Source organism: Vanessa atalanta, chromosome 1 (assembly GCF_905147765.1).
Source record: "Vanessa atalanta chromosome 1, ilVanAtal1.2, whole genome shotgun sequence".
In the NCBI taxonomy this organism is placed as follows: domain Eukaryota; kingdom Metazoa; phylum Arthropoda; class Insecta; order Lepidoptera; family Nymphalidae; genus Vanessa; species Vanessa atalanta.
The window spans coordinates 9177411-9193862 of NC_061871.1; the positions used below are offsets into that span (position 1 = coordinate 9177411).

General features: G+C 31.7%; 1 protein-coding gene across 7 annotated transcripts in view; it reads left to right on the plus strand.

Annotated features, from left to right (window-relative positions):
- The first annotated feature begins 8165 nt into the window (after window positions 1-8165).
- LOC125066599 (myocyte-specific enhancer factor 2) overlaps window positions 8166-16452 on the plus strand; it is a 151599-nt gene continuing 143312 nt past the window's right edge. For 2 of the 7 annotated variants that reach the window (XR_007119693.1, XM_047674766.1), the window contains exon 1: window positions 8167-8283. Coding sequence is in view for 6 of the 7 variants with exons in the window: in XM_047674766.1 (XP_047530722.1) it covers window positions 8248-8283 (36 nt within the window). In the remaining variant the exon portion in view is untranslated. Of the gene's footprint in view, window positions 8284-16452 lie in introns of all 7 variants that reach the window. The other 5 variants (XM_047674894.1, XM_047674977.1, XM_047675141.1 and 2 more) reach the window with 5 other exon arrangements.

The window sequence follows — 16452 nt, forward strand, 5'->3', positions numbered from 1 at the left end:
TTTACGTGTTTTCGAGGCGCGAGAGCGTACTCTTCAATTTCGATATTGCCAATTATTTTTATATTGACCGGCTGGAATTCAGTTTGGGACTCATATCACTTTCATACATACCCACACGCGGAATAATGCTGGATACTTTACACATACAATTACTTCAAATTTTATTATTAATTAAATTAAATGTAGCGTGAGTTATTTATTGCTAAATAGCTTTCTGATAGTGAAATAATAATAAAAATCGGTTTAAAAGTTTTGGAGTTTATCGAATACTAACAAACCGATAGTTTTTCTTTATAATTAATATAAGTAAGATAAGATAGATGTAGATAATAAAACTTCTCTATTATCTGTATAAGTAAAAATAAAATTTACTTTACATCATTAAATTGAGTTATATTTTGAGTTAGGGATTTTTAGGTGGCGCTTGGCGATTAAATGAATTACTAAGATTTCTTACGGTGCCGATGTGGTGACCACTTACCCTTAGGTGGCCAATTTTGCCAGCCATTCTATCAACATAAAAAATAAAACAAATATAAAAAAAAAATCTATCAAAAATGTCTCACGACTGGACAAAGCGTTTTAAGAATTACAATATTATTTTTTGGGTTTGCATATGTAAGTACCATTATTTCTTCGGTCTTTTTTTCATAAGATTTTACGGCCTCTACGAATTATTATCACAAATTCAGCACAAGATAAACTCAGTTTTTTGTCCGGGTGTGCAATCGGGCTTGTGATTTTGAGCACCGACGTAATTTTGAATCATAAATTTTTATTACGTTACACAAGGATGAGTATACAGATAAAATTATTCTCTATATTCTTCAAGTGTTATTGCTATCCTTTTCTTACGATACGCGAATGTTCATCTGCAGCCGAATAAAAATCAACCGTATTTGTTTTGTTATAAAGATTTTTAGTATAAAATTCCCTCAAATGTTGTTGCATAATTGATACTGAAAAGTTTGTATGATGTCATGTCGTAAACATAGTCGAATTTTTTGCCCGATCGTATGAAGACTCGTTAGCTCAGTAGGTTAGAGCGCCGATATATAAATTATCTTGACCATCGGAGGGCGGAGGTTCAAATCCTTCACGAGTCAACATGAACGTGGTTTCTATCCATTACTTTTATTATATATTTTGTCCGAAATTTTTATCAAAATTTTATTTAAACGTCCCTTACATTAATTCCCGTAATATGATCCATTTCTTTTATACCAGATTATATAAAACGCAACTAGGTAGGAATTCCATCATATCGAGATTATCATTGTTATACATCACCATCAGTATTAAAGTAAAAGATTTAGACATATGTCACGATAGTCGCCCTCAATTCAATCGAAAAATAAAGAATTTTATTTGTGCTCAATTCTAATAATATGGTTTATCTTATTAATTATTACTTACTATATAATAGCTTAAAAATTTTATTATATTTCTCATTTTTAATTATTATGCTTATGTTTAATTCATATTTTCAATAATTACATTGTGTAATATGATAATGCATGGTGAGACTACCCCTAAGTAGTAGAACTTTTGCCTTGATAATTTTGAAATGTGATTTTTTATTTTTTGTGTTGGATGTTATATTGTATCTACTGTTGGTTGTCCTAATGAATATAAAATAAAATAAAATAAAAATTATAACATTCTCGTGAACAAGACATTCGTAGATAATGTCGAAATATCGAGCTCCACCAAATAAAAATAAAAAACATAGTAAATATCCCGTTTTAAATACTGTTAGTAAAAATTATAACATTTTAAAACCTATATATATATATATATATATATATATATATATATATATATACATCTCTTATACCTGGAATAGAGCAACAATTAAATCTGCATGATAAAATTCACGAGAGTCGTTTATGTTAGCTAAAAAAATTGCATATTTTTGATCAGTCAGATTTGTTATATATCTGATAATGATAATAATCAGTATTCGGTATCATTAGCCTATTCAACTGATTACCGATTTTATTTATCTCAAATAAAAATGAGCCTTCAATATATAGGCTTAAAGTTTACATTCATGTAATTTCCCATCATGAGTAAATACGATAGTCCGATGATGTCTGGTAATTGCTACTACTATTCAGCATTTGCGCTTCATAAACGTAAGACTCGTTAGCTCAGTAGGTTAGAGCACCGATATATAAATTATCTTGACCATCGGAGGACGGAGGTTCAAATCCTTCACGAGTCGGCATAAGATTTTCCTCTATCCTTTTTTTTTGTTATAACATTTTAAAACCTACATACATATATATAGTTATAATTATAAAATCATATACTTTAACTGACTATCGATGCACAGCTAAACCTATTGAGTCTAGAAAACTGGAATTTCCAACATAAGTTAATTTAGTAACCTAACCAAGCATTTAATAGTGGCTGCCTTACCATGACATCATAATTAAACATCGATTCTTTACGACCATCAGAACAAATGCCACTACAAAGCTTCTTATTTTTTATATAAAAAAAAAAATAAAATTTAATAAATCACGTTTGCGGTCATTTTAGTTCCGCTTTTATTTTTCCATTTGTAGGGCTTACGTAATATTATCTGAAATTATAAACACTAATACATTTTGTATCCCTAACTAGAAGCTCTGACTATACAAGATAACATTTAAGTGCGGGTATATTTATTTATTTGATTAAATTTAACAGGCGGCACCTGACATTACATTATAAGATAACTTATGAGACCGTAATCAAAATCGAATCGAATAGGATATTTTATTTATTTTTAATTTATAGCACACAAATATGCTCCATGATGGTAAATGATTACCTATCATAGATTAGAAGTGAAATAAATATAAACTTGTCTTTTGTCTGTGATGTGTAGGAGGAGTGTACTCAAAAAAAAAAAAACATACTTTTTCATCAAAGGATTGAAATTGTAAAGCCAACCCATTAAGTGATTAATCAACATCAACATTGCTAAACTTTTCTAAATTTAAATTTGTCGTTTTTATACTTTTTAAAAATATTGAAAGTTTATCTGACAAGCTATTGGTTAAAACAAATAGATTCATTTAAATTTAATTCCTTTTATTTCTTCTATTGAAAAAGTACGAATTAGTTAATAAGATGATGCTCAAATAACATTTTTAAATTATCAAAGAATTCAATAGCTCTGTATTACATTTTCATAGTAAACATAATATATTTACAAAATGCAGATAGATTAAGTTTTTTAGATTCAATTTTAACTTTAAATGCTCCTCCCTCCCTCCATCCCTCATTCTCCTTTAGACATATTATAGCGATGAAAGGCTTTGTACGCCGTTGTCCCTGATGCCTTTGATATGGAGTGCAGCGCATAATGAAGTTACGTTCATGGCATTTCTACACTTTATCTATGACTTTCACTTAAAGATTAACTCATTTTTGTCGAGATTTTAAACTAAATTACAAATTTTATATAATGATATAATATCTAAACAATAAAACCATTAATATTGTATTACATTACATTTACATTAACAGCCGGTAAATTTCCCACTGCTGGTTCTTTTCTTTGGTTTGGAGCATATTCCACCACGCTGCTCCAATGCGGGTTAGTGGAATACACATGTGGCAGAATTTCGTTGAAATTAGACACATGCAGGTTTCCTGATGTTTTCCTTCACCGCCGAGCACGAGATGAATTATAAACACAAATTACGCACATGAAATTCAGTGGTTCTTGCCTTGGTTTGAACCCGAAATCATCGTTTAAGATGCATGCGTGCTAACCACTGGACCATGTCGGCTCTAAAATAAAATATTGCATGCAAAACATTACAATTAAAAATAAATTAATATTTTTTATGGCGTGAAATCTTCTGTCTTAAACAACTTTGTAGATCGATAAACGTTATTATTAGCTTTTTTTTATGAAAAAAAAGATAAGCGATAATACAAACAATAATTATTTATGCAAGCCTTCATTATATATGTGATAGTTAAAATATTTTCGTCATCATTAACGTGACTAATAAAATAAACTGATTCCAGCAAATATCCTCTAGAATACAACGTTACTGCTAATTGATAGTCGACTTACCTTAATTTGCCCTCGAAGAGGTTATAGAAGTATAGACAGAATGTTGAGGCAAATTATGCGTCACGTTTAATTAGCCCTTCATTTTACCAAGCCCCGTGATTAAAAGTGTTCGCAATGAAATCAAGTTTAAATTTCGAATTTCAGCCCATGTTATACAAGTAACTATGATAACGTTAAGTACATTGAGCCGTTTGTCCTGAACCTCAAGTTCGTGTTGGACCTCATCGAAGAATACTAGTAAAGGAATACTGAAACAGTTCGAGCTTCCAGACACACTATAATATCTCCTTTGCAGTTGGTTAATCGCCCTTGACAGAAACTCCTTTAGGCGAAGTGGGGAAGAAACCATGGGGAAGAAAATTCGTCCGACCAGGACTCTTAAATGGAGCAAAAGGTTCATCCAGACCACCTGGACTAACCTAGGAAACCATCTGGACTAACGATCTACAGAAAGTAGCGGCAATTTTATACACTATTTTTAGAAAGTAAGACCGGACCGAGTGGTCTAGAAAGATGAAAGGTCTAGAGCTGGGCCCTTAAAAATATGAAGGGTCGATAAATACTGTTAAATATTTTAGTACAGTATTTGTTTGTAGTTTATTGTATTAAGCCACAGTCTCTCTAATTAGTAGAGTTATAATGACATTTTCAAACCAAAATAAAGTGTTGAAAATTAATAAAAATAACGTTTTGTAAGATCTAAATATACCGTAAATATCGTAAATTTTAAAAATAGCTAAAATTATAAAGACATTTCAAACTTCGAAACTTGACTTGTTGCTATTTCATAATTACATAAAAGTTTGTAAGACTTCGCTCGTTTTCGAGCTTAAGATAAACATTTCTCGGGTGAAAATTACGTTACATTGACTTTGATTAAATTTATTATTAAAAAAAACCTTAAAAATAATTCCTAAAAAAATATATTCATCCTTTATAAAATGTCCCATAAATTTTTATTTTCATGGAAGTTAGTTTGTTACATAAGTTTAAGTTTTATAACACACTAGCTGTGCCCGCGACTTCGTGCGCGTTTGAATTTAATAAAAAAGCGTGACTTTATTATTATTTTACATATAATTCTGAAATAAAAGTAGCCTAAGTTACTCCTTGTTACAACAGCTATCTTTCAGTGATAGTCCCGTCAAAATCGGTCCAGGCGTTCTAGAGATTAGCCGGAACAAACAGACAGACAGACAGACAGACAAAAATTGTAAAAAAAAATATTTAGGTATATGTACCGTGTATACATACATATGCATTTAGTAAAACGCGGTTATTTTAATATTACACTCCAATTTTATTATATGTATAGATAATTTACGATTTTACTTGTGATAAAGTATTTCCTGGGAAAATCTATACGAGCTATATTAAGCGAAAAACGAGGTTGGTCATAAAATTGACTGTCAGTCGAAATTTGGAAATTTATGTTTTAAAAAATATAAGATCTATAAACGATATCTTTATATCCATGAATAAAATGTACAGGTTAGATACAATAAAGCAAAGGTTACATGAAGTAAGTAGTATTGACAACTTGTTCTGAATGGTTTTAAGTGATAACTATTAAATATTTAAAATTAGTTTTCTGTCTGATGAGATTTCCGCATCATCGACATCCGCAACATTAGAAGAACGCAGTTTTTAGGACTGGCTCTCTTTTTTACCTTTTCAAAGAGACCACAATACTTCGGCATGTCTAACTGAAGCACGACACGTTTTCTAAATAACAACTGCCGCTACCAAAAGGCTGATAAAACCGAGTTTCATATTTCGACAGAAGTCTAACATTAATTTAATTATTCCTTCTCTTTCTCTGGTCATATTTAAAAAAATAGAGACTTCCGTATAAAATTTATATATTTCTTATAATATTTCATAGTGCTATCGTAGGTAGGTACGTTAGATAAAAAAAATCCTATCCAAAATATTCTGCTCGTAAACGTATCAGTTTTGGCTGTGCTCTGGCATACAACCAGTCACATTTATTATCGTAATAAATGCAAACAAGGCGACTGAGTTGTATTTTATGTACTTAGTAAAACATCCCACTATGCATGTATTCTTATAGTTAGTAAAACGAGTTCGTCGTCTTTCGTCGGGCTAAGTCTTTCACCCTATTGTCCGATTTTCGACGAATCCCTGTAATTGTTCCATCCGTTACAAGTCATTACTAGTCGACGCGTCGTCGCGAGCAGAAGCTCGTTTCATTTTTATCTGTATCGTCGGAACATAAAATAGTCCAGCTATTTTTATAAAACATAAAAAAGAAACAAACCGAATTACAAAAAATAATTTACAAGCTTTAATGAGATCATTCAGGTGGATTATTACAATTAACAATATCATGACCTATGTGCTTCGACAAAAAATTCAAATCTGTTTTTTTTTCACAAAATTATCCGTTGATGTATTACACACACATACACATTATATACATATAATATTCTAACCCCTGGTGAGGTTATAATACTTAGAAAGCTCAGAGTCAGTTATTATCGTAATTGATCAGAAATCGAATCACGATGAAAAAAGACACAAGGATACAAATGTTATATAAGATAGGCCAGAAGTAGCAGTACAGTTACTCTATTCAACAAATATCAGAAAAATATAGATATTTTAGGACATATTTTTATTGAAAAACTAGTATCTGTCATCTTTATATATTATTACCGAATAACAGATTATACGTTACCTTGACCTGTAAGAAGCAGGCAGACAATTCATAAACAAAACGAATCGATTCTTGACATCTTTTTTCAGACATAATTAACAATGAAAATCGTTATGTGGGAAAGAAACCGGGTTATGTGGGATTCTAATACGCTAAAACCACTGTGATCACCGTCGTCGGCTCGGATTGGGGAGGTTGCAGGATCGTTATAACTTTTCCGCGGCTCCTTCCGTCCACTACTATGCTCTTGGCATGGTGGAGCTCTCCTCAGGGGGCCAAAAGTGATCTCGTCCCCCGCAATATACACTAGTGCGTACGACAGCACGAGGCCATCCCGACTGCCATGCTCCTCATGGCCGTCTGAAGGACCCCACCTCACACATCAACGACCCCAGGGTCACATCCTATCTTTTAAGCAATGGACGTCAGGGCTGTCGTATGAGGGCTCTGACGACTTGCGCCGACGCGCTTGCGGTCGCGACACGTCGCTAGAGCCCGTATCACTCGGAGAGGGCGCGCTTTTTCTGACGGAGGACGCGGGTGTGCTGATAGACTCTCACATCCGCCAAAATTAAACACAGCCCTAACCTAATCTGTCCAAGAATATTTTTTTTATAAAAATATTTTAAAACAATAAATACCTCTTTTTCCTTTAAAATTTATACTTATGAAAATTTAATTTAACAAGAACTCTCTCTCAAAGATTTTTTCTCCGGTTCTTCTAAGGTCCGAGGGCTTTATTTCCGAACCGGTGGTAGATTTTTGACAATAATTAAGCAAGTAACGTTTCTATAGTGCATTGATATTTTTGACTTGACTTTGGCAGTCGCAACGAGCGCGTTACTATGCACCGTAATACATAATATTATAACTTTACGGATGTCGCGTTACATTATTATTTAACAGTTTCTTTAGCTCCAGACTTTATTTTCAACTTTAAAGCAACTACTTTTAATAGCTGGCACCTGGACTCTTTCTGGTCGTGGCGGTTTGCCCTACAATCGGACTATGACATTGTGCAGTATAATATCGTACGTTCTATATACTTTTTCCATGCCTTCGTTAATTCCCAAAAAAATGAGCTATGTTTTTACCTCCGTAGTACTTTTAATCGTAATTTATTACATTTTCACCTGAAACGCTACCTGACGCCTACAAAACTACCTACGTACTCTATTAAGGTTGTTTTTTTTTCTTTATTCGTATCTATAATTTTTGAATACTGTCTCTTAAATCATAGATAACCATAAGCAAAAATAAAATGAAACAACGTCAAGCCTTTAAAAAGTATTTTATTAGTACAGCAACAGTTTAATGTAATTTAAAAAAAGAACTAAAGAGCGTCCAGATTTAGGCGATCGAAAATACCGCGGAATAAGTTTCATACGTTCCGTGCGCGCGGCCGGCGGCACGCGTCTGTCAGCTGTGAGGTCAAGGTCTCCCGGGTCAATGCTGAGCGGGGCGAGGGTGCCGCGTGGGCGTCACCATGGCAACCGGCCCACGCCACCTACGCGATGAGCAGGTAGTCAATCAATTACCGGTGAGCTTTTCTTGTAGTAATGAGATGTAATTTAATAAATACTGCATTTATATAAAAGGGAGCTATAGCTATTTACTTCAATGTTTTCTTATGATTTTTAGTCATGGTTCGCTTGTACATGTTATTTTGTTTATTTAATCAATATATTTGTTTTCTCAAATACATTATGACATCATTGCGAGTAATTCATAAAAAATCTTTAAAGATTCATAAGAGTACGACAAATATTGGTTCCTATTTTCACATGTTGTGTTATTATCATACCTTTGCAATTTATGGCAAGCAACAGCCTATAAATTCCCAAAAGCTGAGACAAGGGCACCTCTTGAAAAACTTGTAGATACATAATTTCACATTCCACGATCACAATATCAGGTACCTTTTTAAATGATTAGGATAATTCGCCTTAAGGTTACAGTGATTTCCGATCCGATCGAGTTCAGATTTCAAACCACGTTAGTCTTCAGATCTCAATAACAAGCAACTGTTCTGTTTAAAAAATCTATATACACGAGCTATTGTTTTTAAGCGATGATTGTTCCGTCGAAAGTCGTATAATTTTAAATAACACGCATTTTAAATTTAATTGTATATAATCACATTTTTTATAAAACACTTTATTAATTATTATGCCAAGGTATACCTAAACTTTTTGGGTCTAAACCTGACACCTATGATTTATAACCAAATTAGTCCCCAAAGCATTGTAATTTGCATAATAATTTTAAAGTAATTAAAACATGTTAACGCTACATATTTCGCATTACTCCGCCACTATTTAATTGTTAAAAGGGTCTAAAGGTTGCTTGGTGTAAGATTACTAAAGTTTTATGAAAAAAATTGATTTAATGACGTCAAACAATCTAAAAATTGAAGTATCTCTAGCCTGGGATCTCAAGTGTAATACGAGTAATTATCCCGTAAATGAGCAACCAGATATGGACAAACCATCACCGTGGAAAATGCTCTGAATATCTCCTTGTTTTCGTACATTAGATTAACCAACAACTTTTATATCTATGACAGTTTCAAACTTGCTAAAAATAAACATCACATGTAATAAGGATTTAATTAAAATTAACAACTAAATACGAGAGTAGAAATTAATTAACAACAAAAACGAAAGGTATAATTATAATAAAATTACAAAACAATAATTTTATCTGAAAATTTATATTTAAACGAAAAATTAATTAAGGATACCATATATATAAATTATGATGAGGATTATGGGACATGTATGATTTAATTACCTATATTCAGAGGGTTGGCAGCGTTTCCTAACTCTAGTCAAATTAGTACGCGCACATACCACCAACTCGTAACACTAACAAATCGTAACTTCCAATAATTAAATAAGGGAACGAGAATAATAAAAAAACCCAGTGGTATTTTAAGTTCGTGTTGGAACAATGATTAGACCACGTTTGACTTAAGTGATGGTTTGAAACCTAGACATCACTAATTTTTCATGTGCTTAATGTGTGCTTCAATCATTCAATCATTCGAATCATTTCGTACTCGAATAAAGGTAGTAAGTAGTAGTAGTAGTACATCGTGAAGAATCTGCACGCGTCGGATGAAAATCTGCAACAGGTATATAAACTAACTCAAATTGGAGCAGCACGGTGTCCAATGAACTCTAAAGTCTACTTTAAAAAGTGAGAAGGCTTTAGGCCAGCTGTGGCTCATTTACAGGCTGTGTTACATTACGATATTTTGGGTGATTTAATTACTTACTAGCATAAGCAATAAAATATTTACTCTAATTATACTCGAATGTTCTCCCTTCCAAGCATTTCATTGCGTAACGAAAATTAATCGATAATGTCACATACAACTCGCATAGAGATGTCCTGACCGATTACGGACAGGACTCTATATACTTGTTTTTTTTTTTTTAGTATTTACAATTGACTATCAATACATACGAAACTAGTGTCATTTTTGTTATAAATATAACAAACCTAATACAGGCAGTTTATTTTAACTTAATGTAATTTCGAAGTTTGTGTGTCAATTAAAACGAACAGCTGGACGTGAGTTAAGGGCAGCAATAGTAACAAAAATATATTAACATAAAATAAATATGAACAGAAATATGCTTCGTATAAAAATCCAGGTGTGCGGTGATTCAAAAACGTTATATTTTTGTTTTGTATTTCAAAACCAACATGTTCGCTTGTAAATGATTTTCTGCCTGTATTTAACAAAATAATTAATAATAACTACTTATAGGCTTAAACGTCTTTCAAAGACGAAGACTGTTTGAGACAGCGTTTTAAGGAGACGTGTACCTCTATAACTAATATAATCATTGTTTCAAGATATAATTGCTATTAATTAATTTAAAACATATGCACTAAAAGATTGATTTAAATTTAGTCCCGGGCCAGTTCTTATTACATTACATTACTTATACATACAGGCAACAAAAAACAAAAATGAAAGCAAGAACAACTGCATTCGTTCGTGCCGAAGCAAAAACGATGGTAATTTACTGTTTTCTATTCAATCAAATTCAACTTTATTAAAATTGCAGCTGTTTAGCCATTTAATCTTTGACCGATATATTTCTAAAAGGATAATTTTATTAAAAGGTGCTACATGAAATCCCTCTACATACACCAGCAAGTAACAGCATACCCGCTACAGATGTAGATATGTATCTAATCACGCAAATAAAAAATAACAGGAAAAAAGCTTTACAGTATAAAATGCGGACGCACGTAAAGGCCGTTTCAACCTATCAGCCGAGGCACTCTCTCGCGCATTGAACACTATACGCACTGACCCATGAAACCTCTTCACGGTTCGCGCACAGTCTGACGTTATGAAAGGTGTGATATACATATATATAGATGTGCAATAAATGCTTAACCCTGCAGTGGTCGTGCCATGTAAAACTAATGAACGGGTCGCTAGATTACACCTAGTCTTATTAAATCTATATTGCTGACGAGATGCCCTAAAAAACATTTATCTCTTATTTAACGCTCTGAAAAATTTTAAGTTGCTTACGAGAGATCGTTTTTAAGGCCGCGTCTTGTGCATCTTTTTTGAATGTGATTTATGTATGTGTTTAGTGGTTTTAACAATAAAGAGTAATTTTATTTGTTTATAATATATACTTAGTACCTACTTTTAATTGGGATTTTTAGACTCAACTGAAACGTAACTTAACTTAACAAACGTAAAATAAATGAACATATTTTAGTTAATTGCTCTTGCTTTGTAAATAAATTGAAATACCTTTTATCAAAGGTTCATAATTGTGCTATTTTATATGAAAAGCGTGTCTTATTAGGGATGCCATTAGTGTTCCGAAGATATACGGGTAGCATTAAAATTTACTCAAAGCGTATTATATCAAAAACGAGAAGCAACATTTTGTGTTATCATTATAGGTACTTAAGATTATTTATCAGTCAGTCTTAATTTTCCGTGAAAAAAAGGCTTATAAAAAATCAAATGTACCACATTTAACATAATTTGTACTTAAACATTTCTTTATTGTTTTATACTATAAAATATTGATATATTAATAGAACCAATTTTAAAAGTGCATTATTATTACTAGGTAGGAATTTAGATTACAAATACATATGGACATTATTTTACAAAGGCAACAATGTCCATATTGATAGACAGAAAAGCTTTCTGACTGAAATTTATATAAAGAAAAATCATGATTTTTTTGGATTACATATAAAATAAGATCAATGGTGTCATTGATTGTAACGTGCGCACGTTCGATTATTTTTCTGATGGGATTATTTTATTTTTAAGTGTTTAGCCACCAGCGTTGAATGAATCCCGTTTACATTTCAATAGCTTTACTTGTTCCAATGCTAAGTGAAGTCAAGAGCGAGGTGCGCCGGCGCCACCCGCATGCCTTTGTCGGTTGATCTTACTCGAGATTAGAACATAACATTAAGCCAATTATCCACCTATTGCTGTAATTGTGCTGGTGTCTGTGATCTGATACTGAATTCTGTTTGACTCGTAGCCATCTTTTGGCTTCCGGCAACAAGAATGTTATTTATTATTCACTGCAAAACTTTAGTGACCAAATTATGGACTTAACGCCAGAAGATACTCTGTACCAGTCAACCTTCAGGCTAATCGGAATTACACGAATTAATGAAATTTTATTTTTTTGTTAAATAAATCTTTAACTAAGTTTTTAACTTAACTTTAACTTTAAAAAGTCGATATAGACTTATTGAAACATGTGCATCTGAACCAATGATGGCGGGTTCGAACCCAGACAAGCATTGCTCAGTAAAGGTAATTATTGTGAAGAAATCTGCATGTTTTAGGTGAGAAAATGCCATATCAACAAACTCATGTTGGAGCAGCGTAATGGAATAAGCCCCCTAGATATTCTTCTAAATGAAACCTTATAACGCAGTACAGTATTTACAGTTTGTTAATGTTTATAAATTCTATAGAGAAGTACTGGCAGAACACTCAGCAATTCTTAGAAATAATAATATTTTAGATCACAATATCTTTTCACGTAAATCCGTTATTGCTAAAATGAGCACTAAGGCGCTCTCTATCATGTATCATTTCCAAGTATTTATTACTTGAATGGAACGACGTTACCTTAAGTACTCATTTACTACTTACATATTACAAGTGCCAGATATGATAGTAGTCTAAGTTTCAACCACGTGCTGGTCAAGTGTTTTGTAATAACTAAGATAATATTGAATTGATTGCTAGTAGCAGTTAAGCACGATCGTAATACTATGCGTTTGGTTATATATTACTGGGATATTATGAGAAATCCAATATGGATTGAGGATTTGAGACCAATACAAAAATAAAATACATTTTAATTTAGGTTTATTAGATTAGATGTTTTGTCATATTGCTTCAAGTTTTGCTGTGTCGAAACCTGATTTTATAATGCATATTCACCTCCTCCAAAAAGTAACAAGTATAGCAAAAAAAAAAAAATTAAAATCAGACTAGTATTTCCTGTGATCGCGTTCAACCGTACAAACTCTTTCTCTACAAACTTATTGCAGTTTTTTTCCTTACCCACCTCTTGTATCAATAGGTATATTTTTCTTTATTTCCATCACGTCACACGGTTAAATGATTATCTTCGTTTTCGGAATTTTTCGATAAAGATTCTTCCTGTACATATATTCAGTCATAATTCATCGTTATCTAAATTTCATGTAAAGCTAACAACACTACAACTTTACACAGCAGTCTCAATAAAACGTAACTACATGTAATTAAATTCTCGAAGCATTAGTTATTTAGCTACGGACTTGAGAAGATTATTATCATTCATATAAATGTATTATTTGATATATTATATGAGACCTCTGTAACCCCTGAAACACTTTTTACATTTCTTATCAAAGTTTATTTAAGCCTTGTTCTTAAATCATAAAATTCTTGGAAGATGCTTGGTGTTACGCTGGATTTCCAAAGCAGGACTGAATAAAAAGAATAATTGTGAGTACTAACTTCATTGAGAATCTGCTTTATTTTAAAAGAGCAACTGCTTTTCGAAACGGTCGATGGTGGAGTTGAAATATTGACGATTAAAATTCCGTAGATCAATGTAGGTACATTTTCCCGAAAATAAATTGGCGAGGAATCAATTGAAGTGACACTGTAATAAATATTGAAGTTAATTGTAATTAGGTAATTACGTAAAAGAAGCTCTTTGCTTGCAATGTTTGTATCTGGCTGTTTTATATAATATCACATACAAAAACAATAAAAACGTAAAAACTCCCCGAAATTTTTCTATTGTTTAACTGTCTCCAAAATTTAGTGAATCTAACGAAGAATTTCGACACATTTTGAAGTTTTATTACAAAAAAAATAAAAACGCGATTTCAGTCGCAAAAATACTTATTGTGACATTAATGGACTTAACGCAATATTCGTTAGAGTTAGAAAGAGATTAGTTCGTTAGAGAGTCAAAATTGGTTTAAGGGTTTTTAGTCCGAGAATTTTGATGTCAAAGATCAAGTTGACGTTGGTGGACCTCTTGTAGATAAAGTCGATGTAATTTTTGATAAAGTGGAGCAAAATTATCACTTTAGTAGTTACGACATAGTAGAATAGTCTAGGGTTGACCACAAAATAGTTTTGACCCACTTGAAAAATTCTGGATACACAAAAAGGTTCAATATATGGGTGACACACGAGGTTACTGAAAGAAACCTAATGGATCGTGTAACCATTTGCGATTATCTATTGAAACATAATGAAACCAAACCATTTAAAAAAAAAAAGATTACTGGTGATGAAAACTAGATTACGACATACAATATAATAAATGGACCACGACAGACAATGAATCAAGCTCCACAGATATAGTCTGTAGCGAAACCTGGATTAATTCCCAATAAGATACTGAAGTTTGTATTGTGGGATTGGAAAGGCATCGATTCGGATCACTACTGCCAAAAACTAATAAGATTCAAGAAATAAAGAAAAAATGCCAGGTATTGATCAACAGAAATGGTGTGGTTTTTTCTTATGATATCGCAAGATCACATGATTGATTGATGATGAGAGAGCTTGTTTGGCTAATGTTATTGTATTCACCATAGTCATAGTCATGATCTTGCACTGTCAGATTTTCACCTGTTTTGGGCTTTTCAGAATTTTATTCGTAGTAAGGTTAACATCAAAAGAGGACTATCAAAACAAATTGTAGCAGTTATTTATAGTAATTCCCAAATTTTCTACAGCATTGGAATGAATTCACTGTCTACAAAATGGCACATATTATAATCAAATTGATTACAGAATAATAAAAAATATCTCAAATGTACATATAAAGTACGAAATAACTTTTTCCGCAACCCAATATTATGTTAGAAGCATAATGCTGATTATATTAGTCTTATCTATATAATTGGTATAACTTTGTTGTTTCGATTTTAGTTAACAATGTTGGAGAAACACGTCTCCTTTATTTTTATGTATAAAAACTAAAAAAATATTAATCGACCTTAAAAATGGAAGATGTTCTTAATTCGTCTATATAGTTCGTGTATATCTTTTTCAGTTATTTATCGATCGCTCAGGTTTTTTTTTGAAAACATGAAATATGTCAAAGACCAAAGAACTTTCACTTAACAGGTAGATATTAAACATACAATTAACATCGTCGAACTAATAATTAAAAAGTGTAAAACACACATGTTTTTATTACTTTTAACCCCTTAGTTTAAAAATGAATACGAAAGACGTCACATTAAATACAGCTATTATATAGTGTTGTTTGATGAATAATGACACACACATTGTACGTCGTATTTTCTTGTCTGTTTTAATATGAAAATTATGTGAAATTAGTTTTCTTTGAACTCGCATTTTCCTTCTATATTTAATTCCATTCCAGACATTCCTTCTCATACTGTATTTACTTTTAAAATATATTTCTATATAGAAATTATTTTATATATTATGCTCTGATAGCAAATAAAAATATATACATATATATATAAATATGACATGAAATTAACATTTTTATCAATGGAATTATATTTGCGGATCCTTAATCAGACTTAATATTTTCGTACTAGTTTGAGTAACAAATAAGCGGCTTTCTATTAGTCTTTTGGCGGAGGAAAAAAAACATCATAAAACTATATATTTCTACCCTTCTATATATAGTATAGCAGCGTGATAGGGAATTCCATTTCAGATCTTAAAAAATACCCTCATAGATAAACATACTACAACACAAACATCTAATTTTGTCTACAGTTTGATACCCAATCTGTTGTTATATATTTATATTTATTTATAAATCAAATATTTTAATCATTAAAGGTATATTTTTATTAAATGACATAATTTTACCATTGAAATATACCTGACAAATGACTTAACGGTTACACAAGGTTTTAGTATTTTGTCAAGAAGCTATCTAATTGATAATATATAATATTGGTTTTAATGTAAGTAGGGAGGGAACAAAAAAATATATTTATTGTAAAATGTAAAAATGAAAAAAATAACAGGTAGGTCGACAAAGTAACGCGTGAAATTGATCAACTACGATTCTCGAGACGTGAAATATTCAAAGGCGAGGACGACTTCAAACTATTGATTGGTGTAATTTATAACGTTCAAGTAACCTACAATTGGTTTGATATT